This window comes from Rhinoraja longicauda, chromosome 5 (assembly GCF_053455715.1).
Source record: "Rhinoraja longicauda isolate Sanriku21f chromosome 5, sRhiLon1.1, whole genome shotgun sequence".
Lineage (NCBI taxonomy): Eukaryota > Metazoa > Chordata > Chondrichthyes > Rajiformes > Arhynchobatidae > Rhinoraja > Rhinoraja longicauda.
Genome location: NC_135957.1, coordinates 41,188,252 through 41,214,509, shown reverse-complemented (window position 1 = coordinate 41,214,509; position 26,258 = coordinate 41,188,252). Strand labels below are relative to the sequence as shown.

At 39.8% G+C, this 26,258-nt stretch overlaps 1 protein-coding gene across 1 annotated transcript in view; it reads left to right on the top strand.

The window, feature by feature from the left end:
* The window catches only part of LOC144593982 (cytosolic 5'-nucleotidase 1A-like), a 45,442-nt gene extending 20,178 nt beyond the window's left edge, over positions 1-25,264 (top strand). Inside the window, exons 6-7 of the mRNA XM_078400125.1 lie at positions 11,675-11,707; positions 24,965-25,264. Coding sequence (XP_078256251.1) covers positions 11,675-11,707; positions 24,965-25,264 — 333 coding nt within the window. The remainder of the gene's footprint in view (positions 1-11,674; positions 11,708-24,964) is intronic.
* The last annotated feature ends 994 nt before the right edge of the window (positions 25,265-26,258 follow it).

The window sequence follows — 26,258 nt, the reverse complement described above, 5'->3', positions numbered from 1 at the left end:
CTATGAGTGGGGGTTAAGGATGGTGTTGGTGGATACTGGATAACTCTATTCCTTTTCATAAATGCTGCGTTTTGTCTATAATCCTTTTCATCATGCAACTACATCTCATTTATACTCCATGTAGGTGTTTGTCGATGGCTGTAGTATTTCTTACATCTAAGAACACCTCTGAATATCTCTTGGAGATGAGTGGTTTTGGGAGTGATGCTGATGGTACTAAGTTGAAGGCTGTGACTTCCATGGCTCAACCTTTAGGAAATCCTAATGTGTGAGCTCTTTGGCAAGAGTTTCCAGTAAATCCTCCACACCAATCTTGCCTATTTCATTCAACCATGTCACATTTGCCTATTTGACAATATCTCCTTGATTTGAAAAGCCATGAGAGTTGTGCACTAACTTGGGACATTATTGTAATTGTAATTGTAATTAGTTTATTAGCCAAGTATGTAAAAACATACAAGGAATTTGATTTGCCATACAGTCATATCAAAAAAGCAACAAGACACACTGTTGCATAAAAATTAACATAAACATCCACCAAGACACACTACTACATAAAAATTAACATAAACATCCACCACAGCGCACTGTGATGGAAGCCAATAACATATTATCTTCTTCCCGCCTTTTCTCCCGCGGTCGGGGCGGTCGGGGCAGTCGAACCATCCGCAGTCAGGGCAATCGATGCTCCCGCAGCCGGTGATCAAAGCTCCTGCGTCCCGACTATCGAAGCTCCCGCGATCGGCGTAGTCGAAGCTCCTGTAGTTGGAGCTCCTGAAGTCGATCCCTAATCAAGGGACCACGAGCTCCACGAAATTAAGTCCATAGGCTCCAAAATGGAGCTCCCAAAGTCGATCCCTGACAAAGGGACGGCCAGCTCCATGATGTTAGGCCGCAGTGCGGACAGAGATACGATACGGAAAAAGTCGCATCTCCGTCGAGGAAAGAGATTTTAAAAAGTTTCTCCCCACCCCCCACATAATACAAAACTAAACATACACTAAAACATACATTTAACAACAGACTAAAAACAAAAGTAGAAAAGGATGAGACAGACTGTTGGAGAGGCTGCCATCGTATGGCGCCACCCGGTGGTTTTTTTCTTCTATACACCATTTGTTGTTATGTGGATTTTTCCATCCTAAGAGGCTAGTGTGCGGGGATCGCTGGTTTGGTGTGGGCCGAAGGGCCCGTTTCTTCGCCGTGTTTCTTAACTAAAATAAACTACTACTTGCAATTTTGATTTTAAGCAGAAAAATAATGATAATTGGGCATTAAAGTACTCAGAACATTTTTTTTAAATCAGCATTGAATTACTGGGTGTCACATGCAAGTGAAATTATATTGTAGCCATTTGGGAATATCTATTCCCATAAATTGTATTACCCTAATAAAAATGCAGTAACAAATCTTTTTGTGAAGCTTTTTTGCAATGCCAATAACTAGGAGCCAATTTTCAATATTGTTGGCATGAAGTTTTGTCTTCTGGGAACACATTTTAAGAAAATGGTGTAGTGCTTCCCACAATTTTGGATTCCTAGAATCTAATAGATGGGGGCCCTTTGAGGTTTCAAATCTGTACTAGAATTTTCCTTGATATACACCAAATAATCTAACACTGTACTCCTACCCAAATCTAATACTCATATTCAATTAACTGTATAGTATAGTTTGACAAAGTTTTAATTTGCTCTTTAAAAAATTCCACATTCCAACCCTTCTTGTGTGAAAAGATCTTTTTCTGCAGCTTTTTGTTTGACTTTTTAGTGACTAATTTAAACTGTATCATCTTTTGATCTAGCTTGCCAACCTGTGGAAGCTATCACAGATTACTTTGTCATCGCACTGCAAAAAAATTTAAGACTATCACGTTCCGATATTTCTTTCCAGCTCCAGTTAGAAGAATGGCTGTTTTTCATGTGTTTCTTCAGAAATGAAGCTACTTTTCCCGAAGCATCTAAATGATGTTTGCTTTATGGTTAAAAACGAAATGCCAAAACAAAACAGATCCACTTCAGTTGCAGTCTAATTCAGCTTCACCTTGAATATCTTTGTTCGTACTTGCAGTTCATTTACAATTATTTTTTCCCTATCTATAGCCCTTTTATCGTGGTATAGTACTTTCTCTGTATTTGAAAAAGTTTTGATTTTTAAATATCTTGTGAAATCTTTGGTTATTCCCTGACTCTTTAATTATGAAAATTATTTCTTATTTTGGCACCCTTTACCTTGTGGGCCTCCAAGATCACGATGGTTTACAAACTGAAGTTACTGTAATGTAGGTGAACATGAAGAAATAACTATGTTGTTTTTAACCAGGTATTGGTTGAGGGATAATCAGTCTGGTGAATCTCAGAAAGATTGCAGAAAAGGTTCACCACATTAACTCCCTTGATTGGAGAATTGTCATATGTGGAGGAACTGGGTTGGCTAGGTGTGTATTGTTAGAGGCTCGGAAGGGATTTCATCAGAATGTGCAGCACTTTAACAGGACTACACTAAATGTGGGGAAGTTGTTTATCTTGCCTGAGAAGCTTGAGAGTCCAAAAGACTCAAAATGTAGAATAATGCACCTTGGACTGAGATAAACGAAAGATTTCTTCACTCGCAGGTGGGTGAACCTGTGGAATTCTCGACTGGAGATGTTGTTGAGTCCAAGTTGATAATTATGCTGAAGGAAGTTGATAGATCATTGGGCATGAGGCATTGATGGGTGTTGTGTACTGAGCGCGAGGATCAGCCATGATTTTATTAAAAAGTTTGCTCCCGGTCCTGTTTCTTAAGTGTTGGAAGTTAATTAAATATATATTTTAAGCTGTCCCTTTGGCAAGGATAAGTTAACAATATAAATTACTTAAACATCTTAAAATTACTCCTTACATTTTTTTTGAGCCAACCTCCCTCTTCGGAATGTACTCAATCTTTGGTTGAGGCATGTAAGCAAGGCACAAGTTGAGAAATGCTCAGTCAAATGTTCAGAAAATGGTTTTCCTGCTGCAAGAAAAAAATCATTTCAATCACATAACACTGTTTCTATCTCAACATTGCTTTTAAAAAGGGCAATACGCCTCTCCCGCCACCCCCTCCCCATCCCCTTCACCGCTTCCCCTTCCCCATTCCTCCCTCTCCCCCGATCCCCTCCCCCATCTCCCCTCCCCCCCCTCCCATCTCCCCTCTCCCTCCCGGCCTCCCTCCACCCCTTCCCCATCCACTTCACCCCTTCCCCCACCCCCCGTCCCTCCCCTCCCTCCCCTTCCCTCCCCTCTCCCTCCCTCCCCCCCTCCCCCCTCAGCCCAACCGTGGCCTGTTGCCGGGCAGGGAGTGCCCCCATGGCCGTGGGCGGGCAAAGGGGGACAGCGAAAAGGCACTGACCTCGGCCCTGTTTCTCCTGCGGGCCGGGCGTGGAGCTGAAGCGTCTCATGCAGCTCGGCTGCAATCTGCGGCGGGGAACGGCTGCGAAGGCATGGGCGGGGAGTGACTCCCAGGGCTGTGGGTGGGCGAGAGTGGACAGGGAGAAGGCACTGATCTCGGCCCCATTTCTCCTGCGGGCCAGGCGTGCAGCCGAAGCCTCTCCTGAAACTCGGCTGCGAGCAGCGGGGACGGCCATCTTGTGGATCCTCTGCTACAGCCTCTGCCGTGCGCTGCACCACGGGAGGAAGGTCAGGCGCAGGGCATGCCGGGACAGGTGCCGGTCCTCCAGCTTGTCCTCCGGGGGGGGGGGGGGAGCATATTTATTAAAGTTCATTAGGTAAATTGTTTTTTAAAAGTAACAAAAGTGGGTTTATTCAGACCATGGGGGAATGGTGAGTAGGATGAGCCTAAAATTGTCGCTCTATCGTGTACCGTTTTGGCTGTGTAGAGGGCATGGTACACACATAAACACATAAACATATAAACATATACACACAAACAAACCGAGTTTTAGTAATATATATATAAGATAAGATAACATCATAAAGATAACATTTTACTCTGCATGTTAAAAATATAGAGGTATTCCAGCCCATTAAGTTACCCAGTACCATTGGAAATGAGTATATGACAATTATGCCTTTACATTTTAATACATAGTGGAACAAAGACCACATAATCTACAATATGATTTGTCAATGATTAACTTCCTTTGCTGAAAAATAATTTTCATTTAAGTTAATTTTTTCTTAAGATTGTGTTATTAAATATTACTGTCTTTTTTGAGTATGGGTGATGATGATTTTTGAGGTTAGAACGATTTTGAACCTCCTCCCATATCTACAGTGAATTAGAAATATTCAACATCAAATCTTTATATGGGTTTAAATAAACTATTAGTGTGTGTTTTGTATCATTTGTGAGCTTTTAGCAATAGTGATAAGCTTTGTTGTCATATTAAATGTAGATATGTACAATGAATTTATCCAAACACGCTATTCCAGCTTGCATTAGACCGTAATGAAAATTATACAAGGGTTCCTAACACAAGGACTCGTGACATTTTCAAAAATACAGATTGAATTGCAAAAAATATTTAACCAAATTGATGAAATTGCTGTGGTTTTGATTAAAATGGATGAAGAATCTTTCACAGCAAGGTGTGATTCAATTTCACAAAATTACAAAATGGCCCCACTTTTAAAATCCCAGCCTGCTGATCAAATCCGTGAAATCAATGATTTATATATATTTGTCAGCCATTTTATAACTAAATGGTGCTACCAGAAATCTTACTGTGGGAACAAAATAAAATGCTCTGCCTTTGTTTTTACGGGTATTTGCTGCTACTAGCTGTATCCTCCAAGCAATGGATGCAAGGTATCTCATGGTAATATATTATTTATTTGAACATAATTAAAAGCAAAATGCTCCACAGAAACAAAACTCAATAGGAAACATAAAGTTCTGCAAAGCCCTCTGTAATCAATTCATGAAGGCATAAATGGCCATTGTGACGAACAAGTTTCAAACTGTATTATGTAATTTATTTGGAACACCCATAAATTGCCTCACTTAACAGTGTGGGAGGTAACGTTTCTAAAGTGAATATCACTTTCCAGGTCAAAAGAACTAACAAAGTTATTAGATGCCATCTACAGGCATGAAATCTGCAGGCTCTTTGTGGGAAAATAACTGCAAGAGAGGGCAGACAAATTCATATCAGAAGAGCATCGGACCACTTCTACCTCTCGTACAGTCTGTAGGCATTGGATTTGCTTACATCCATCAAAGAAGAAGTCAACAAACAGGTCAGTCATAAATAATGTTAAACTGTTTAGCTTAAAAAAAATCTATTTCCCTCTGCAACTTTTAATTATTTTTTTATGGAAAATATTCTTTACTCGGAAAAAAAGAAAAATAGTTGGGCCTTGATTTGATACTCACAAATAACAGGGAAATTAGACGCAGTATAATTTGAGCAATGCTAGCTGAAATCTAAAGGTTGCATATCAAATAAGATGCTAGTGGGTACAAAATCTGAATTAACATCGGGAATTTAAATTAAATTGTTCAATCACTTATATTGCAACTTAACAAATTAATTTCTCTGTATCTTTCAACAGATGGTGAAGATTTAATTATCCATCGTACATTTTCCCCACAGCCCTGGGGACTCATTTTGATGTGCTGTACCCAGTGGATTGACATGATGATAATGAGAATTCTACACCACACATTTATCTTCCATCAAAGAAGAAGACAATCTTAATGGTTCATTGGATAATCACTGGAATAAAAATATAAAAAGATCATGGCTAGTCACCTTTAAAGCTCATTGCACGAGATAAGATGAAGGCAGTGTGTCTACATCCCAGTATTAGCTCTCAATCTTATTACTTTTCGGAAATAAAGGAGTGAAGAAGTGATCAGGTTTTAGTAATTAGATTCCACAAAACCACAAACATACTCCATTTACAAACAAGGTCTATACTTATTGAAAGAATTGCTGAAATAGAAGAATGGATGAGTAGATGCTGCCCAAATCCTATTCAATTTAAAATACATTCATATAATTTCTGTTTCCTATAACTTCATTAAATATCACATAACCTTATTTAGATGTTAAACTATTTTTTTTAATAAGGTTTATGTATATAGAAACGTTTTCAGTTTATTCAAGTGTAACTGAATTAACTGCAAGCATACACAAAACTAACATACAATGCATCTTGTATAATCCATGCAAATCCTGAGTCATGATTAATTACTGTAAATATTGGCTTGACATAGAGCAAAGGGTATGGAAATGATTTTGTGTTTCATTTTGGCATGGCTGGAATTCCATATTATATACAGTGGCATTACAACTTCTGCTGGGAGAGTATATATAAATCTTCCTTATGATTCCCCAATATTAAGGGGGTCGGGTAATTGGTCTTCTACCATACCTCACTGTGAAATTTCACTTACTGTATCTTTAAAAGATCTCATAGCAGCTGGATTTTCTTCCCATGCTATTCAAGCAGACATCCAGTTCCCAAGAGCAACCGTCAGAGTAGTTACCTATTAGCAAATAAATGGCAATATTTCAAGAAGGGCTTTGAGTTCCCCTGTGGAGTGGTTGGGTGGTGTTCTGACATTGGCCAGTGGTTGGAACATGCTTCTCTGCAGGTGTTCTTACTATGGTAAATCTATTGCTAAATACTGGGATGGAGCCTGAAATGTTAACTGCAAGCAGAGAAGTACATTAAATATGTAACTAAATACCTTGTTACACTGGCAGTGTGGGCCTTGATGGTTATTAGAGCCTGAAACTTCATATCTATTGTGTAGGAAGGAACTGCAGATGCGGGTTTAAACCAAATATAGACTCAAAAAGCTGGAGTAACTCAGCGGGATTGGCAGCATCTCTGGAGAGAACAAGTGGGTGACGTTTTAGGTTGAGACCCTTCTTCAGAGTCACCCATTCCTTCTCTCCAGAGTTGCTGCCTGTCCCGCTGAGTTACTCCAGCTTTTTGTGTCTAACTTCATATCTATTGGTAGTTAACGTTCAAGACAGTACATATGTCAATGCATACAAGTGCACTATTTGTCCTTTGGTTGTGTGCGCTTTTTTGCTGTTGATGTGCATCATTTCCGAGAACACAGACTTGGCATAGAGAAACAGGGAAATTAAAATGTCATGTTAGCCTTAAAGGAAAATATGCATGAAAGTTCAAGTTGAATGAGTTGCATCTCCATTTATGTGCTTTGGTTCCATTAGGATATGGCCATTTCAGAAATTACTGCCACCAAATTTGCATTTTTATCATCTGCAGGCCCTTTCTAAGAAATTAGATTATAGTATTCTCATTAGGAATACACATTGGTTTATTTAAACTGGGGGGTATCATGATTATAGATATCAAACATATCAACTAAATAATACCCTCAGGATTTAACAGTTGAACCATCCCTAGACAATCAGTTTGACCTGTCTTCACTATAGATCATTATACCATAAGTTAATTAATGCTGCTGTGAGCTGATTATGCCATATATTGAAGATCCACCAAGGTCTTGTAAGTGAATAATGATAATGAAAGCCAATTAATAAAATAAATGCCTTTCAATGTATATGTAAATAAACTAAACACATGCAACACTCTAGCATAGTACAATCAATGATAGGACTAACATTCTGGTGCCAATTCTTTGGCAAATATATTTTAAGCTTATGGAACTCCTTGCTGCCAATTAATGTTTTGAGAAACCACAGTGCATCTTTTAGTAATGTACATGTTCACATTAATATAAGAAAAGTAATTCATACTGAAAGAAATGCAGTTGACACCTTGTATCAGCATTTCCAGGACATGTGTAATGCTAATTCAGTTAATTTAACAATTTATTCCGATCCCAAACTCACAGCCTCCTAGGATGACAATTTATACTGTGCAGTGGAAAGACATAATGATGGGTTTGCACACTGGGAATATTGATGCAAGTACCTAAACACATTTCCTGGAGAGTTTTCTAAACAGCCCAGAAATGGGATTCCAACATATTAGCCTCAAGTGTAGAGAAACTTGAGATTTGAACACTCTCTCATATCCTCTTGGAAATTCATTTAAAACATTCTCAAGTTTCTCAACTGAAAGAGTTGTTTTTGGCATGTCTAAAGTAATTGAACAGTGGATATCCCTGAGAGAATGCAAATATTTTTTGGAGGTTGAAAACAAATCTTGTAGTCAAATACAGTGAAGGCAGGATACATCTGAAATGAACTTTGCCATGTACCAGTCACTCTCATCCATCTAACAGGCCGATGTGCATCTAATATGTACTGGCTGTGGGAACTATCTTCATACATCTTGGGTCAGCAGACAATAAACTAAACTGTAACTGTTCTTCACAGACACATTATTTTTGCAACTACAGTACAGTTTTCAGAATAAATAATGTGTTTGTATTTAGGATTTAGACTGTTCCTTTTGACAAATATCCTGAAAATGTTGTGCTCTATTGCAAGAGCCATTGAGATTTTAAAGTGCGTTAAGTCAAAATTAATGCAAATCAAACTGACAATAAAATTTGGTGTGAAATTCTAAGAATATAAAAACAAAAACTTTGTTACTAATAGTCTTGCATGTGTCTTCCAGTCATCATCTGACATTCCATTATATATTTTAAATATTGGAATGAAATAATGTGTTTTGCTTACTGATTTGCTTAGTGAGAAAAATCTTCAATGTGATTGATTGGTTTGTGTATTGGTGTACGGAGATACAGTGGAAAAAATTTGTTTTGCATGCTATCCAGGCAAATCATACCAAACACGAGTTCAATCAAACCATATAATATATGATATAATAGGCCGTGCAAAGAGAGAAAGAGTGCAGAATATAGTTTTACACCTACAGTGCAAATGTGCAAATAAAAAATGCAAGAGCCGCACACAACAAGGAAAATTGAGAGATCAGAAACGAATCCATAGCTAATGAGAGATTTGTTCAGTAGTCAAATAACACAAGGAAAAAGCTGTTCCTGAATCTGGTGGTACATGCTGCAGGTTTTTGTATTTACTGCCCTTGCGGAGATGGGAAGAGAGAGAATGATAGGTATCTGAGTATCCTTGATAATGGTAGCTGCTTTGCCGAGACAGAATGAAGTGTAATGCTAATTTGGGGGTGGAGGAATAGGGGAGCCTAATTTGCATGATGAGCTGGGCTGTATCCACAATTCTCTGCAACTTCTTGCAGTCTAAAGCAGAACAATTGACAAACCAAGGTGTGATGCATCCCACTAGCATGCTTTCTATGGTGCATGTGTAAAAATTGGCAACAGTCATTGGAGACACAATGAATTCCCCCAGTTTTCTGAGGAAGTAGAAGCATTGATATGCTTTCTTGGTCATAGCTTCAATATTTTCGAACTATGGCAAATTGTCAGTGATATTTATGCCTCGGAACCTGAAGCTCTGAACAATCTCCATTTCAGCATCATTGGTGCAGACTCGGGGGCATGTACTCCATCCCACTTCCTGAAGTCGATGACCATCTCCTTCATTTTGCCAACCTTGAACTCAATCTGGTCATTGTTTGAGATCTGGCCCATATGGTGGTGTTATCTTCAAACTTGGAAATGTAATTAGATGAGATTTGGCCACACAGTCTTGAGTGCATAGGAGGTACAGTAAAGGGCTGAGGTTGTTGAGAATCATCATGGACGGTGTTTTGTCATTTGTCCTCACTGTTTGTGGTTTATGGATCTGCAATTCAAGAATCTGGTTACAGAGACTCCTAAGCCCAAGACTTTGGAGATGTATTTGGTTGTAATTATAACATTGAAGGAATAGCTATAACAAATAGATAGGAGTCTGATATAGGTGTCCTTGTTACTTAGATGTTCCAGGGATGAACATAGGGACAGAGGGATAGCATCTGCTGTGGAAATGTTGTGGTGGCAGGCAGTGAAAGCTGTCGGAATGCGCCATGACCAGCCTCTCAAACCATTTCATGCTAGTGGATATTAGAGCCATTGGACATTGCTCCCAAGGAAGCAACAGTGTGATGATATTGTAGCTCATGGGGACTGGGAATCTTTAGGAACTGATGTCTGACTACCACTGACATCAGAAAATGCCACAGAGATTAATGGATCTTTGTGAAGTGCCTTCCTTGAGATCAGTACCAAAGCACTGCAAAATCCAGGCAAACAGCTTCTGCCTCTTCATTTAATATGCCTGTGTTTTCCCTGGAACATCCATTACCTTGGAGAACTTTAGCAAATTTAGAAGTTATATAAACCTTAGATGATTTGGGCAAGGTCCAGAAGGAAATAATAACAAGACAATAAAAGGGAGATTACAACTAAAGGTGAGCATGCAAGTGTGATTAAAATAACATAAATGCTGTGGGAACAATATTATGAAATTAAAATAGTATGCTGGAAAGCACAGAGGTCAAGCAGCATTTGTAGAGATATAAATAGAGCTAACATTTCAAGTCAACGATTGCCTGTCAGAATTGATAACACTTGAGTATTTACAGCATTCTCTTTTGATTTTTTTCAAAAGCTACAAAATTTAATTATCACATTTGGTGAATTGTTTGTCTTGCTAGTGTTTCAAGGTCACCAAGCACACTGCTATTTCAGAAGGTAGTAATATTTTAAGGTACAAGCCCATTGTTCATACTAAGAAATACAAATTAGAATCATCAAACTCAATGACCCAGGCCATTCAAATTATTTTGCCTGCATCAGCTCTCAAAAAAATGTTCCATCTCATTTTCAGGCACTGAATGACAGTCTTAACAATATTTTTGATAAACTAAGTCTCATTTTCCCACTGCCTTAGACTTGGTTACCAAGCTTCTTGTAGATGGAAAAAGTTTCTTTCAACCTACACTATAAACAGAAGATAGACACAAAAAACTGTAGTCAGCGGGACAGGCAGCACCATAAACATACTATAAGCTTGAATATCTTCTCTAAATCTACCCTTAGCCTTTTCTCCCCTGAAGAAAACAATTTGGGGGGTTTTTCTGATCTCTCCAAAGAGCTAGTTTCTCATCTGTGGCACCTTTCTGTAAATGCATCCTCTCTATAGCCTTGATTTTCCTTATCGCAGTGCTGTGTATTATTTCCCAATCCTTTCATTAGGCATGTATTTATGGCCTTGGTGTGAATTAGATTGTAAATACCATTGTTGTGGAATTGTTAATTCAGTGCAAATATAACGTGATCTGAAGGGTACGGCAAAGGGCTTAGTTAATGTTGCTCGTTGCACCATGTGCCATTCCATTAATAATTGGTGCTTTCAAATAATTGTATAGTAATATATAGAGCACAAACAGAAAGAAGCCAATTAAATCAACTGTGTGCAAAACATTGTCAAAATGGGCATAATATAAATGAGTTCAAACTGAAGTGTTATAGGGTATTTTGCAGTTGTCATCACAGGGAATATTGGCGACAGGTTGGGTGTAACTGCAAGCTAAATATTCCAAGGTACATGATTTGGAAATAGGACAGAAAATTTCAGTAAAGAGTTGCAAAAATAATAAAAGATATAGCTACAGTGAAATTGCAATCATAAGAAGGAAGGCATTCTCATTGGGTGATCAAGCAGAAGGAGCATTATGGGTAAATCTAAGATAAAAGAAATAATGTAAGTCAGCAGAATTGACTTCTGGTGAGAGAAATGTATAAATACAGAGATCAAGAAAACATGACAGAAATAACATGGTTATAATACGCAATGTTTATTTTCACATAGACTGGAAGAGGTGGAGCAACTGAACCAGGAAAGGTAAATTTTTAAACGAGCCGTTTTCAGATAGTGATTTTTAGAACTATTGGACAATGCATGTTAAATTAATGTTCTAATTGGAAGTGAATATTTTACATTTTATCACTGTAGTCGGTTTGATTTTGCTGTTTGATTTGAGCTGGTAAAGGGAGAATAACAATTCAACTTAAATAAATTAACTAAAGCTATTTTTGATCAAACCAGTACATATTCCAAGTCAACTCATGCAAAATAAACAATAATATCAAGTAAGACATAACATCAGAAATAGATTTAAACAAATTTAGGGAAAATGTAATTTCATTAGATTGGGGTAACTAGAGAAAATCTGAATGAATAAAAATTGAATTGCAAGGCAGTTGTAAGGACTATCAAAGGTAGCAGCAAATTAGGTTTGAAATGCAAGGTAAAACCTGTTAAGGGAACAGGTGGACTTTTAAAGACAGATGCCGGTATGACTACATTCAGGATTAAGGAAATAACAAACATTTTAAATTTTGTAATTAGATTCCCATGAAGGGCTGATGATTTTTCTAATTTTCCAGTTGTAGAGAAAGAGAAGAAATCATAAGCCCTTCAAAGGAATCTAAAAATAATACAAGGGGTCAAAATTAGTAAGTATTTAATATAGTTAAACGAGATAGTTGATGGAACAAATGGAGTTGAATGTGGGAAAAGGTGTAAGTTTAATTCGCTTTGGATCCAAAAACAGAAGTGGTTTCTCAATGGTAAAAGACTGGGAATTGTGGAAGCAAAAAGCGATTTGGATATCATTGTATACAAATTCAGCTCTGATACTTTTAACATAGTAAAACCTACTAGAGCACTTCAAAGAACGTTCTAAAACAAAACTTGACCATCAATATATCAGAATAGATGAACAAAAGCCTCATTTTTAAGACCATTTTAAATGAAGAATATCAATAAAAGATAATTAAAAAAAACTAATTGGATGTTAGCCCCAATATCAAGCCATCTGAAATATAAATGAGAAAAACAAAGGTTTCTGTTGTGTTAAAGTTTGATTAGGAGCTTTGGGGTCAATTCTAGATGCTGCACATTAGAAAGGCATGGTGGAGCACAAGAATTCCTGGACTTCTATTGTAATTTTTAAATGCACAAATTTAGCTGGCATTTCTTTGAATTTGAAGGATGACTTGTAATGGCAATAGATACTGCCATAGCCAGTGATGCCCACATCCAGTTGAATAAACAAAGAAAATATATTTGACTTTGAATAAGAATAAAATAATTTAACAGAGCACAAAAAGTATTAGAAAATAACTGCAGATGCTGGTACAAATCGAAGGTATTTATTCACAAAATGCTGGAGTAACTCAGCAGGTCAGGCAGCATCTCGGGAGAGAAGGAATGGGCGACGTTTCGGGTCGAGACCTTTCTTCAGTCCACTGGCTCCCTGTACAGTACAGAATCAATTTCAAGCTCCTCCTATTCACATATAAAGCCCTAAATGGACATCCCCCCCCCTACATCAAAAATCTTCTAACCCACCTCTCTAACTCCAGGTCCCTCAGGTCGGCCGACTTGGGGCTACTCACTATCCCGCGGTCTAGGCTTAAGCTCAGGGGTGACCGCGCTTTTGCGGTTGCAGCTCCTAGACTGTGGAACAGCATCCCTCTCCCCATCAGAACTGCCCCCTCCATCGACTCCTTTAAGTCCAGGCTCAAAACCTATTTCTACTCCCTAGCGTTTGAGGCTCATTGAGGAGGCGCTGTGAACTGTTTTGTATGTGCTGTTATGTTTGTGTGCTACTGTATGTTTCATTTTTTCCATAGTACCTAATCAGATGTACAGCACTTTGGTCAACGTGGGTTGTTTTTAAATGTGCTATACAAATAAAATTGACTTGACTTGACTTGACTAACAAAGGCCTGTTTCTTTTATCATCGTTACTTTTTTGCATATCTTCCATTCGTTTGTTCTATATCTCTCTATGTCACCATCTATATCTCTTGTTTCCCCTTCCCCTGACTCTCAGTCTGAAGAAGGGTCTGGTCACCTATTCCTTATCCCCAGAGATGCTATCTGACCTGCTAAGTTATTCCAGCTTTTTGTGTCTACCACAAGGCATGCTTTGCCCCACCCCCACCTCTGTTTTACAGACTTCTCTCCACTACACTGAGTTCCTCCAAAACTTTGTTTATTGCTCAGAATATTTCTTGACTTTGGACATTTCACTGCCCACCTCAGCCTCCCTGCACCCTCCATTGCTAACAGAAATCTATGATATGACATTGAGTTCCTTGGCAGCAATTATTTGGTTTTGTAGCTGCTGATTTACTCTGAGGTTTCTGTGCCAGTTGCCTTGCATTCCTCATTATTGCCCAATTGTAAAGGGTGGGAAAACGCAACACATCAAGGACCCAGTCTTGAGTAAAAGGAAGTGTTGAGTAAGCTATTTAAAGGGGCCATCAATTATGTGCAATAATTGATTTGTGAGGTTGTAAAGAAACCTCAATAACCATCAGTAAACCTCAATACAGACCTTGACGTCTATGCAGAGGTATGGCAGATGCAAAAAATGTAGCCTTAGCTTTACAGAGATACATAGACAATAGGTGCAGGAGTAGGCCATTTGGCCCTTCAAGCCAACATCACCATTCAATGTGATCATGGCTGATCATCCACAATCAGTACCTCGTTCCTGCCTTCTCCCCATATCCCTTGATTCCGCTAGCCCTAAGAGCTCTATCTAACTCATTTTTGAATGCATCCAGTGAATTGGCCTCCACTGCCTTCTGAGGCAGCGAATTCCACAAATTCACAACTCTCTGTGTGAAAAAGTTTTTCCTCATCTCAGTTCTAGATGGCCTACCCCTTATTCTTAAACTGTGGGCCCTGGTTCTGGACTCCCCCAACATTGGGAACATGTTTCCTGCATCTAGCGTGTCCAATCCCTTAATAATTTTATATGTTTCTATAAGATCTCCTCTCATCCTTCTAAATTCTAGTGAATGCAAGCCCAGTCGTTCCATTCTTTCAGCATATGACAGTCCTGCCATCCTGAGAATTAACCTTGTGAACCTACGCTGCACTCCCTCAATAGTAAGAATGTCCTTCCTCAAATTAGGAGACCAAAACTGCACACAATACTCCAGGTGTGGTCTCACCAGGGCCCTGTACAACAGCAGAAGGACCTCTTTGCTCCTATAAAATCCTCTCGTTATGAATGCCAACATGCCATTAGCTTTCTTCATTGCCTGCCATACCTACATGCTTACTTTCAGTGACTGATGGACAAGAACACCCAGGTCTCGTTGCACTTCCCCTTTTCATAATCTGGCACCTTTCAGAAAATAATCTGCCTTCTTGTTCTTGCCACCAAAGTCGATAACCTCACATTTATCCACATTATACTTCATCTGCCATGCATCTGCCCACTCACCCAACCTATCCAAGTCACCCTGCATCCTCAGCATCCTCTTCACAGTTCACACTGCCAGCCAGCTTTGTGTCATCTGCAAATTTCCTAATGTTACTTTTAATTCCTTCATCTAAATCATTAATATATATATTGTAAATAGCTGCGGTCCCAGCACCGAGCCTTGCGGCACCCCACTTGTCACTACCTGCCATTCTGAAAGGGAACCGTTAATCCCTACTCTTTGTTTCCTATCTGCCAACCAATTTTCTATCCATGTCAATATCCTACCCCCAATAATACCATGTGCTCTAATTTTGCCCACTAATCTGTGTGGGACCTTATCAAAGGCTTTCTGAAAGTCCAGATACACTACATCCACTGGCTCTCCCTTATCCATTTTACTTGTTACATCCTCAAAAAATTCCAGAAGATTAGTCAAGTAAGATTTCCCCATTGTAAATCCATGCTGACTTGGACCAATACTGTTACTGCTATCCAAATATGCCACTATTACATCTCTAATAATTGACTCCAGCATCTTCCCCACCACCGATGTCAGGCTAACTGGTCTATAATTCCCTGCTTTCTCTCTCTCTCCTTTCTTAAAAAGTGGAATAACATTAGCTACCCGCCTACCCACAGGAACTGAGCCAGTATCTATAGAACATTGGAAAATGATCACCAATGCGTCCACGATTTCTAGAGCCACCTCCTTGAGTACCCTGGGATGCAGACCATCAGGCCCTGAGGATTTATCTGCAATCAGTCCCCTCAATCTACCCAACACCATTTCCTGACTAATGTGAATTTCCCTCAGTTCCTCCATCACCCTAGATCCCTTGTCTCCTAGTACATCTGGGAGATTGTTTGGGTCTTCCTTAGTGAAGATAGAACCAAAGTACCTGTTCAACTCATCTGCCATTTCCTTGTTCCCCTTAATAAATTGACCTGATTCAGTCTTTAAGGGATCCACATTTGTCTTAACTAATCTTTTCCTTTTCACATACCTAAAGAAGCTTTTACTATCCTCCTTTATATTCTTAGCTAGCTTACCTTTGTATTTCATCTTTTCTCCCCGTATTGCCTAATTAGTTACCTTCTGTTGTTTTTTAAAAGTTTCCCAATCCTCTGGCTTCCCGCTCATGTTGGGGGAGTCCAGAACCAGGGGCCACAGTTTAAGAATAAGGGGTAGGCCATTTAGAACTGAAATGATGAAAACCTTTTTCACACAGAGAGTTGTGAATTTGTGGAATTCTCTGCCTCAGAAGACAGTAGAGGCCGATTCACTGGATGCATTCACAAGAGAGTTAGATAGGGAGGGCTAGCGGAATCAAGGGATATGGGGAGAAGGCAGGAGCAGGGAACTGATTGTGGATGATCAGCCATGATCACATTGGTGCAGAGGGCCGAATAGCCTACTCCTGCACCTATTTTCTATGTATCTATGTATCTCTGCTATGTTCTATGTCTTCTCTTTTCTTTTTATATTGTCCTTGACTTCCCTCGTCAGCCACGGTTGCCTTTTACTCCCCTTAGAATCTTTGGAATGAAATGATCCTGCATCTTCTGGGTAGTGTAAGAAAATAACTGCAGATGCTGGTACAAATCGAAGGTATTTATTCACAAAATGCTGGAGTAACTCAGCAGGTCAGGCAGCATCTCAGGAGAGAAGGAATGGGCAACGTTTCGGGTCGAGACCCTTCTGGATTATTTCTAGAAATTCCTGCCATTGCTGTTCCACCGTCATCCCTGCTAAGGTCCTTTTCCAGTCATTTATGGCCAGCTCATCCCACATGCCTCCATAGTCCTCTTTGTTCAACTGCAATACTGACACTTATGATTTTACCTTCTCCCTCTCAAATTGCACGTTAAAACTTATTATGGTCACTACCTCCTAATGGTTCATTTACCTTGAGTTACCTTATCAAATCTGGTTCATTGCACAACACTAAATCCAGAATTGCCTTCTCCCTGTTAATCTCCAGTACAAGCTGCTCGAAGAATCCATCTCAGAGGCACTCTACAAACTCCCTTTCTTGGGGTCCAGTACCAACCTGATTTTCCTAGTCTACCTGCATATTGAAATCTCCCATAACCAATGTAGCATTACCTTTGTTACATTACAATTTTAACTCTTGATGCAACTTGCGCCCTGTATCCAGGTTACTGTTTGGGGGCCTGTAGATAATTCAAATAAGGATCTTTTAGCCCTTACAATTTCTCAGTTCCTATCCACAATGACTCTACTTCTTCTGATTCTGTCACCCCTCGCAAAGGACTGAATTTCATTCCTTACTAACAGAGCTATCCCACCCCACCCTTCCTCTGCCCACCTGTCTGTCTTTTCGATAGGACGTATAACCCTGAATATTCAGTTCCCAGCTCTTGCAGCCACGTCTCTGTAATTCCCACAACATCATACCTACCAATCTCGAACTGAGCCCCAAGCTCATCCAATTTATTTCTTATACTTCGCGCATTCATATACACCTATCAGCCAAAGCATTATGAGCACTGACAGGCAAAGTGAATAACATTGATTATCTGTTACAATGGCACCTGTCAAGGGGGTGGGATATATTAGTGAACAGCAAGTGAACAGTCAGTTCTTGAAGTTGATGTGTTGGATGCAGGAGAAATGGGCAGGAGTAAAGACCTGAGAGACTTTGTCAAGGGCCAAATTGTTATGGCCAGACGACTGGGTCAGAACATTTCTGAAATGGCAAGGCTTGTGGGGTGCTCCCAGTCAGCAGTGGTGAGTACCTATCGACAGTGGTCTGAGGAGGGACAAACCACAAACCGGCGACAGGGTGTTGGGCGCCCAAGGCTCATCGATGCGCGAGGGCAACAAAAGCTATCCCATCTGGCTCGAACGGACAGAAGGACCACTGTGGCACAAGTCACAGAAAATTTTAATGGTGGTCACGGGAGGAATGTGTCACAATACACAGTGCATTGCACCCTGCTGCGTATGGGGCTGCACACAGAGGACCAACAGCATATTAGGCACGTAGTCTGAATGTTTTTGCTTATCAGGTCATAGTGTTTTGGCTGATCGGTGTATAACACTTTTAATTCGGTATTCACTTCTCCTCTCACACCGGTTCCTATTTCACCTGACTTAACTCTCTTATCCCTTCTTGAACTTTCCGTCCCGTTAATTTGGGTGTTTTTCGTAACTTTTCCTGTACTCTCTTTCCCTTTAACTCCATCCTTATACTTCCAATTTGTCGACCCCTCCCCCGCACCAGTTCCTCAGTCACACATTCAGATCCCCTATCTCCCTGTTCCTGCTCACCAGCACGACGTACTGGAAGCACACCAGAGATAACCACCCTAGAGGTTTTGCTTTTCAGCCTTCTTCCTAAATCTTTAAACACATTGCAGAACCTCCTTCCCCTTCTTCCCGACGTCGTTTGCGCTGACATGCACAACCACTTCCGGCTGCACCACTTCCCCCTTGAGGATGCCCAGCAATCGGTCTGAGGCATCTTGGACTCTGGCACCAGAGAGGCAACACACCATCCTTCAGTCTCGCCTGTTGCCACAGAATCTCCTGTCCGAACCTCTCACTATTGAGTCACCTACCATGACGGCGTTACCTGATGTAGGTCTCTCTGATTGAGCCACAGTGCCAGGATTTGAAAGACCTGTCCGCCGCCAGGACTGGAACTGTCATCTGTCCCGCCAGCTTCCAAGAGGGTGTACTTGTTCTCAACAGGTACAGCCAACGGGGTCTCCTGCACTCCATACTTACTTCCCTTCCTCATCGTCACCCACCTTCACTCGTCTTGTATCCTTGGTGTAACAATGTCATTGTAGGTCCTGTCCAGGAAGCTCTCATTTTCCCGGATGGTCATCCAGCTGCTGTCCAGTTCTCTAACACGGTCCTTCAGGAGCTGCACCTGGACACAATTTCCACAGGTGTAGTTGTCAGAGGCACCAGCAGTGTCCCTGACTTCCCACATCCTGCAAGAGTCACACTGCAGCAACTTGCCTGCCATTATTTCAGTAGACAAATCTCAACTGGTTGTGCCTCTGACCTTCTCCACCTTTGAGCGTAGTCTCCTCGCTGAAAACTCTCGAGCCAAAGACTCGCACTTTACTCACCAAGGCATCTCCCCTCAAAAAGGCCGCTCTGCTGCAGCTGCACTTATTTTTATCTGCTACTTAATCAATTACTCTGGGGCTAATTTATAAATTACTCGAACCTGGCCTTTGGCACTCTTTTTAAATCTTCGTACCTTCTGACTCACCTTCTTTCAGCCAATACTCGCTCTTGCTGCTTCTGGCTGCTGCTTCTCTCTGAAATTCACGGTAGATACTCAAACCTGGCCTTTGGGACTTTTTTAAAATCTTCGTTCCCTCTGTCTCACCTTCTTTCAGCCTTTAGGGCATAATAAATCCCAAGTTCCTTAGTTATGGTCATTCTAGCACCCATTCTTCTTTTGGTGCCATATGTTAGGGTGAGACACAATCACACAATGTAGAGCACCCTTCTCAAAGAAGAAGGATGACGAGGCACCTTTCAGGCTAGTAACTAAAATATTGTAACCTGGCAGGGGACTGGAACATTTCTTCACTCGGGAAATTCAAAGGGAGTCTTTAGCCCCACTACAGGAGTAGTTGGATTTGAAATCTGAATTTTGCAAAAGTTCACTTGCCAACAACTTAACTTTCATTTCTTGAATCTTTCTTTGACCCAGCTGTTTCGTTCTGTGATAGCTGATCTTCTTAATGCTATATGACATTTTTATTGTCTTTTGGGTGAGGTATTAACTCATCTATCTATCTATCTTAACTATCCTTTAAGATAGATAGAAAAATTCCAAATAGATTATTCTGAATAAAGCAGGGCAATTAATCAAGTCGCTGCCTGGAACGCCAAGGTCTTGCAGGTTCAGCATCTCCTCCAGGCTTATTGGGGGTTATCTTATTTGACAGTGTATGAATATGAAATGCTTCTTATTCCCTTCTTGAGCCTCTAAGATGGTAAAATCAAGGACAATAGGAAGAAGAGTAGAAACTGCACATGTGGGTTTGCAAAAGAAGACACAAAGTGCTGGAGTAACTCAACGGGTCGAGCAGCACCTCTGGAGAACATAATCAGGTAACATCACCGATCCATGTTCTTCAGAGATGCTGTTCGACCACTGAGTTACTCCAGCACTTTGTGTCTTCAAAGCACGGATATTGTCTTGTTTATCTTTGTACCTGTCATTTTCCTAAACCTTACAATATCAAGAACTAATCTTTCAGTTGTTCTGTTGGATCTATGCTGTGGTAACGACTGAACTTAAAAATAAGTTGTGTAAAATCAAAATGTTAGAATAATACACTGAGTTCTATATATAGATTTTTACTTAGTCATCCTCATCCTGTAGTTTTTTGTTCACAATGAGATGAAATATTAATACAGAACATCTCTTTATCTTCAGATTCCTCAAGTCAGGAGTTAAGAGTGTTTAATTGGCATATGTACTGACAATGTAATAATAACATTCTTACTTGCAGTAACCTAACAGGCCTGTAAACATACTACACATAGAATAAGTAATATATAATATATAAAAAATCAATGAATTAATAATCCCCAAAATCATCCAAAAACGTAATGTCCTTCGTGCAACCAAAGACAGGCAGCAGTGTGTCATGTTCAAGAGTCTAATGGTTGCTCGGAAGAAGCTATTCTTGAAGCTACTGGTCATGGTTTTCAGACTCCTGTACTTTCTTCCTAATGGTAGGAATGAAATGAGAGTGTGGACAGGGTGGTAAGGTCCGTGGATGATATTGGCTGCCTTTTTGAGGCAGTGCATCCCATCGCGATCACTCAGTACCTGTGATGGACTGGACAGTGTCTCCCATGGACTGGATGCAATAAGCTTTCCTATAAAGTCAGACCAGACAAAACCTACAACGGCTCCATTTTAATGCCAGAGTTGTAAAAGATTTATACAGCATCAATGGTCATGTTTCACAACACTTTCACACAGTCCTTATCATACTGAATACCAATAAAACACCAGCATTAAATTCATTCGGGAGTGCCAGTATCAGGAATTTTGCCAAATGGCTGGTGGGAAAATGTCACATTGTTGTGGAAGCTGAGCTATTGTGGCTGAGCTATTATACACTGATGAGCCAAAACATTAGGACCACTGACAGGTGAAGTGAATAACATTGATTATCTTGTTACAATGGCACCTGTCAAGGGGTGGGATATATTACGCAGCAAGTGAACAGTCAGGGCAACGAAGAAGGTCTACTGTGGCATAAGTCACAGAAAATTTTAGGGTGGTCACGGGAGGAATGTGTCACAATACACAGTGCATCGCTCCCTGCTGCGTATGGGGCTGCGTAGTCCCCATGATGACTCTTGTCCACCATCGAAAGCGCCTACATTGGGCACACAAGTGTCGGAACTGGACCTTGGAGAAGTGGAAGAAGATGGCCTGGTCCGATGAGTCCCGTTTTCGTTTAGATCGCGTGGATGGCCGTGTATGTGTGCGCCGTTTACCTGGTGAATTGATGACACCAGGATGCACTGTGGGAAGACGACAAGCCAGTGGAGGGAGTGTGATGCTCTAGGCAATATCTGCTGGGAAACCCTGGGTCTGGCCATTCATGTGGAGGTCAATTTGACACGTGTCACCTACCTAAACATCATTGCAGACCAGGTACACCCCATCATGGCCATGGTATTCCCTGATGGCAGTGGTCTCTTGCAGCAGGATAATGCACCCTGCCACACTGCACACATTGTTCGGGAATGGTTTGAGGAATATGATGAAGTGTTCACGGAGTTGCCCTGGCCTCCAAGTTCTCCAGATCTCAATCCGATTGAGCATCTGTGGGATGTGCTGGATCGACAAGTCCGATCCACGGCGGCTCCACCTCGCAACTTACAGGACTTGAAGGATCTGCTGCTAATGTTTTGGTGCCAGATACCACAGGGCACCTTCAGGCATCTTGTAGAGTCCATGCTTCGGCGGGTCGGCGCTGTTTTGGCGGCACACGGAGGACCAACAGCATATTAGGCAGGTGGTCATAATGTTTTGGCTCATCAGTGTACATGCATGCATACAAAATTACCCACCTTGTTCTAACTAAAGTTCATCCTTGACCATATTTTATTGTGTGGACCATTTTGAAAATACCATTGTGCATGTATATTGTCAGTGTACATCTAGGTATGACAGCTAACGAGACAACCAGCCACATCCGTTGAGGCCAGCAATAGATGTGCATTCAAAAACAAACTAAAAAGGTAATTTTCGAGTGTAATGCCAGGATACTAGCATTGCTTCAATGAGAAAAGGTGTCGTCCCAGCTCAGGGTGAATATAATAATATATAATATATATATATATATGATATATAATATAATATAATATGTACTATTCACTTCACCCGTGACCCTTGAGGTTGCTTGGTCAGACTACAATGGCAGACAACATGGTCAGACTACAATGGCAGACAACATGTTTCTGTAGTTTACAATCATTCTTTCAATCATTTGGTTAATGCCCACATGTGAGGTGTCCTCATTAAAAGACACATCTATTTCTCAAAATGTAACTACTATGGATACACCACATACATGCATAAACACGCAAATGAATATAGATTACAGACATCGAAAAGAAGCTGTATTTCTACACAGATGCTGTCTGAATTGCTGTATTTCCAGCATTTTCTGTTTTTGTTGAAGACAACAGACATTACAGATTGAACAAGGGTGATTATTGATTCAGTACATTGACTGTAACCCAGCCCTGCCACACTTTGTAGCTAACCTGCTACGCCATGACCTAACAGTCCAAGCATAGACCCAAAACGTCACCAGTTCCTTCTCTCCAGAGATGCTGCCTGTCCCGCCGCTGAGTTACTCCAGCATTTTGTGTCTGCCAAACATAGACAAGATGGAGTATGAGCCAAGGATCATGAATCAAGGCAGCTGACAGGAAATCTGCATGATGTGCCACCAGTATTTGCAAATAAGCTGCACATATCTCCACGTTTGAGGAAGAGCAGGGCAACATGAAGTCAATCTGTGTCACCTTGGATCTTTGGGAATTGCAGGAGATGATGTGCAGGAGGATGAGGGGTAATCTTATGGAAGTGTACAAAACCATGAGAGGAATAGATTGGGTAAATGCAGAGTCTCTGTCCAGAGTAGGGGAATCAAGACCAGAGGACATAGACTTAAGGTGAGGGGGCAAATGATTTAATAGGAACCTGAGTGGTAACTTTTTTACACATAGGATGGTGCATATATGGAAAGAGCTGTTGGAGGAGGCAGTTGAGGCAGGTACTATTGCAACATTTAAGACACACTTAGACAGGTATATGGATAGGATACGTTTAATAGAATATGGGCCGAACACAGGCAGGTAGGACTAATGTAGATGTGACATGTTGGTTGGTGTGGACAAATTGGGCCGATGGGTTTGTTTCCATGCTGTATGACTGACTCTTGGCCTCTCTCTCTGACTCTATTTATGTACCAAAGATATTTGAAAATCACAGTATTGCTGCAAGCTGGTGTGCCAAAACACTGTATGAAGCAGTCTATTTTCATTTATTACCTTAGAAAATCCAAGTCATGGCAAATAGAATGTCATCTGCTCAGTTTAGAGTACCATACACTACTTATTTTAAAAACATTAATTGAAAAATTGTTATAAATATAATCAATCACAGTAAATAATGAAGACAAAAGTAAATCTGTTTCCTTTTTATATTCAGACACATGATTAAAGGATAACACTCTCTTTAAAAGTAACTAGGATATTGTTTTTTTTAGGAAAAAATTACCCTTTGTGCCAGCTCCTCACTTAAAGTTGTGTCTTTAGTTTTTCAATCCAGGATTGTGTTTTTTCATTCTGACAGGGATGTAGCTTTGGGTCCTTAGATGGGCTGCAAAACTTATCCCTGGAAACAAATAAATTACAAATCTGGATATTCTACTGCTTGCCCCACACTCTCTGGCATTCAGCAACTATTTGGGGGCAATTGGAATTCCAGCCTTCTTCCCAAGCCACTGATCAGTATTCCAGAGTGAAATTGTAAGTAGAACCTGGCAATGATGGATCTTCACACACTTATCTCTTTTTGACCTCCTGCATTTCCTCTCAAAGTGCTAATGGAGTAATTGGAATATTCCCCAAATGTATCATCACAATGTTTTATGTAAAGATTTTGTGAACTTTTGCTATTTATGTAAAACTATTAATGGTTGAAGGTGTGCATTTGGAAAAGAACAATATTACTTAAAAGTAATAACAAAAAGACATTTGACTTAAAGCCCTTATGTCCAGTACATTTTCTTTGCTTTAAATGTCTTGAAAACTTCTGAATACTATTGAAGTTGAACAGATGCTACAGCATTGATGTCAATATGTTAAAATGGAAATAAAAGAGTCCAATTTCTCCACAATGCAACAGGATTTCAGGAACTTTCGACAAAACTGATGGTGGTCCGTCCAGAATTGGCTCCTACTGAATGGAAGCAAAGTTTTTGCCCCAAGGAAAAGGAAATATTTGTAGTGAAATGTGTGGGTTGATACTGCACAGTTAGAAAAAAAACAGACCTTATTGACATTTGAAAAACCATGATCAATCCTCTCAAAATTTGTCAATAGAAAAATGATATGTGGCTTACATGAAAAAGTTGTATTTTGGTAAAATGCTTTATTATTGTTATGTACTAAATGTATTTAATTGGGAGGTGGGATTACAGAGAGTAAGAGAAAGGATTATCTAAAGTGATGGAGTATAAATGTAACAGAGGTTGAAGTAAATGATCACATAGTGGAAAATATTGCACACATATTGTTTCTCCAAATTGTAATTCACCTGTTTCACAAATAGGGTCTCCTCGTAGGATTTCTGGAAGCAATCGGAAAAATCCAGAAAAAGTTCTATGCCAAAAATCAACGTATGGATTGCCCAATTCGAGTATACTTGATCATAAAAAAGGGCGGTTCAGCAGTTGGATTAAAAGCATTGAAGACAATTCGTAGCTGGGGGCTGGATGTTGACGAGGCATTCATCTTATCTGGTTTATCAGCAACGGTACTGTTAAATAAAATATGCCCACATATTTACCTTGATGAACAATCACTCCACCCATCTACCGAGACATCTGGTATGCAAAGCAAGCCTCGTTAAGGGATGGGATAGTTCTTTTCATAGTTATTCATGTGGTTTTTATGAATACCAACTGTACACAGCAAGGAAAATTAAAGCTACATTACCGTATGTTTCTGTAGCTGTGTGTTTTGTCCAGTTCTATTAGATTCAAAGGTAAAAAAAACATATTAACATTGCTCTTGTTAAAATGTTATTTTATTATTGATTTTGCATTGGCTATCTGGCTTCATTAAATACAAAAATAATCTTAACATTATTTACGAAGTCAATAATAATAATGGTTTCTAAAATGGTTGGAACAATTATTCATGTATAATATTAAATAGTATCTTGGCAATGTCTGCCTTAAGTTTTTTTGCTTTGATTTAAAAGTGAGTTTCAATCTGAAAGGGGTAATTAGTTGCCTGTGGGAGTTTTTATGTGTTATTTGGAAAGAGAGAAGCTTATCATGGTGATAGATGTTGAAGAAAATTAAATATAATCTTCTGAAATAATGAATTTTCATTCAGATTATAGAATTATGTTCTTTCCTGGTTTAGAGTTTCTTTAAAATCAGAATATTTAGAAGCACAATTAAGTTAAATCTGATAAGAAATATACTATAAATTTCCTGATTTCACCTCTAAAATTAGGCTCCCAACCCGATATATGATTTGTCCATTCCCATCACAGATGGCTGCCTTTCCTGCTGAATTCCATCAGCAGATTGTTTATTCCTCAAAAATTAACTGGATATTAATTGGACAATTTGTCGTAATAACCTGCATTGTTTGAGTCTCAAATCTCAAATCATGTAACTCTTACGTGCTGAAATCAAGAAATAAATTACAGTAATGCTTATATGGCAAATTTGAATTAATTTCTGAAGTTTTAACAATAATAATAAAGCATTTTACAAAAATTCAAGTTTTTCATATAGCTATTGTATTAATATTGGACCTGGTTGTAACGTAGCCAAGTGTTAATGATTCTCAATCCAAGTCACTAATTTTACAAGAACTAAGTATTTATG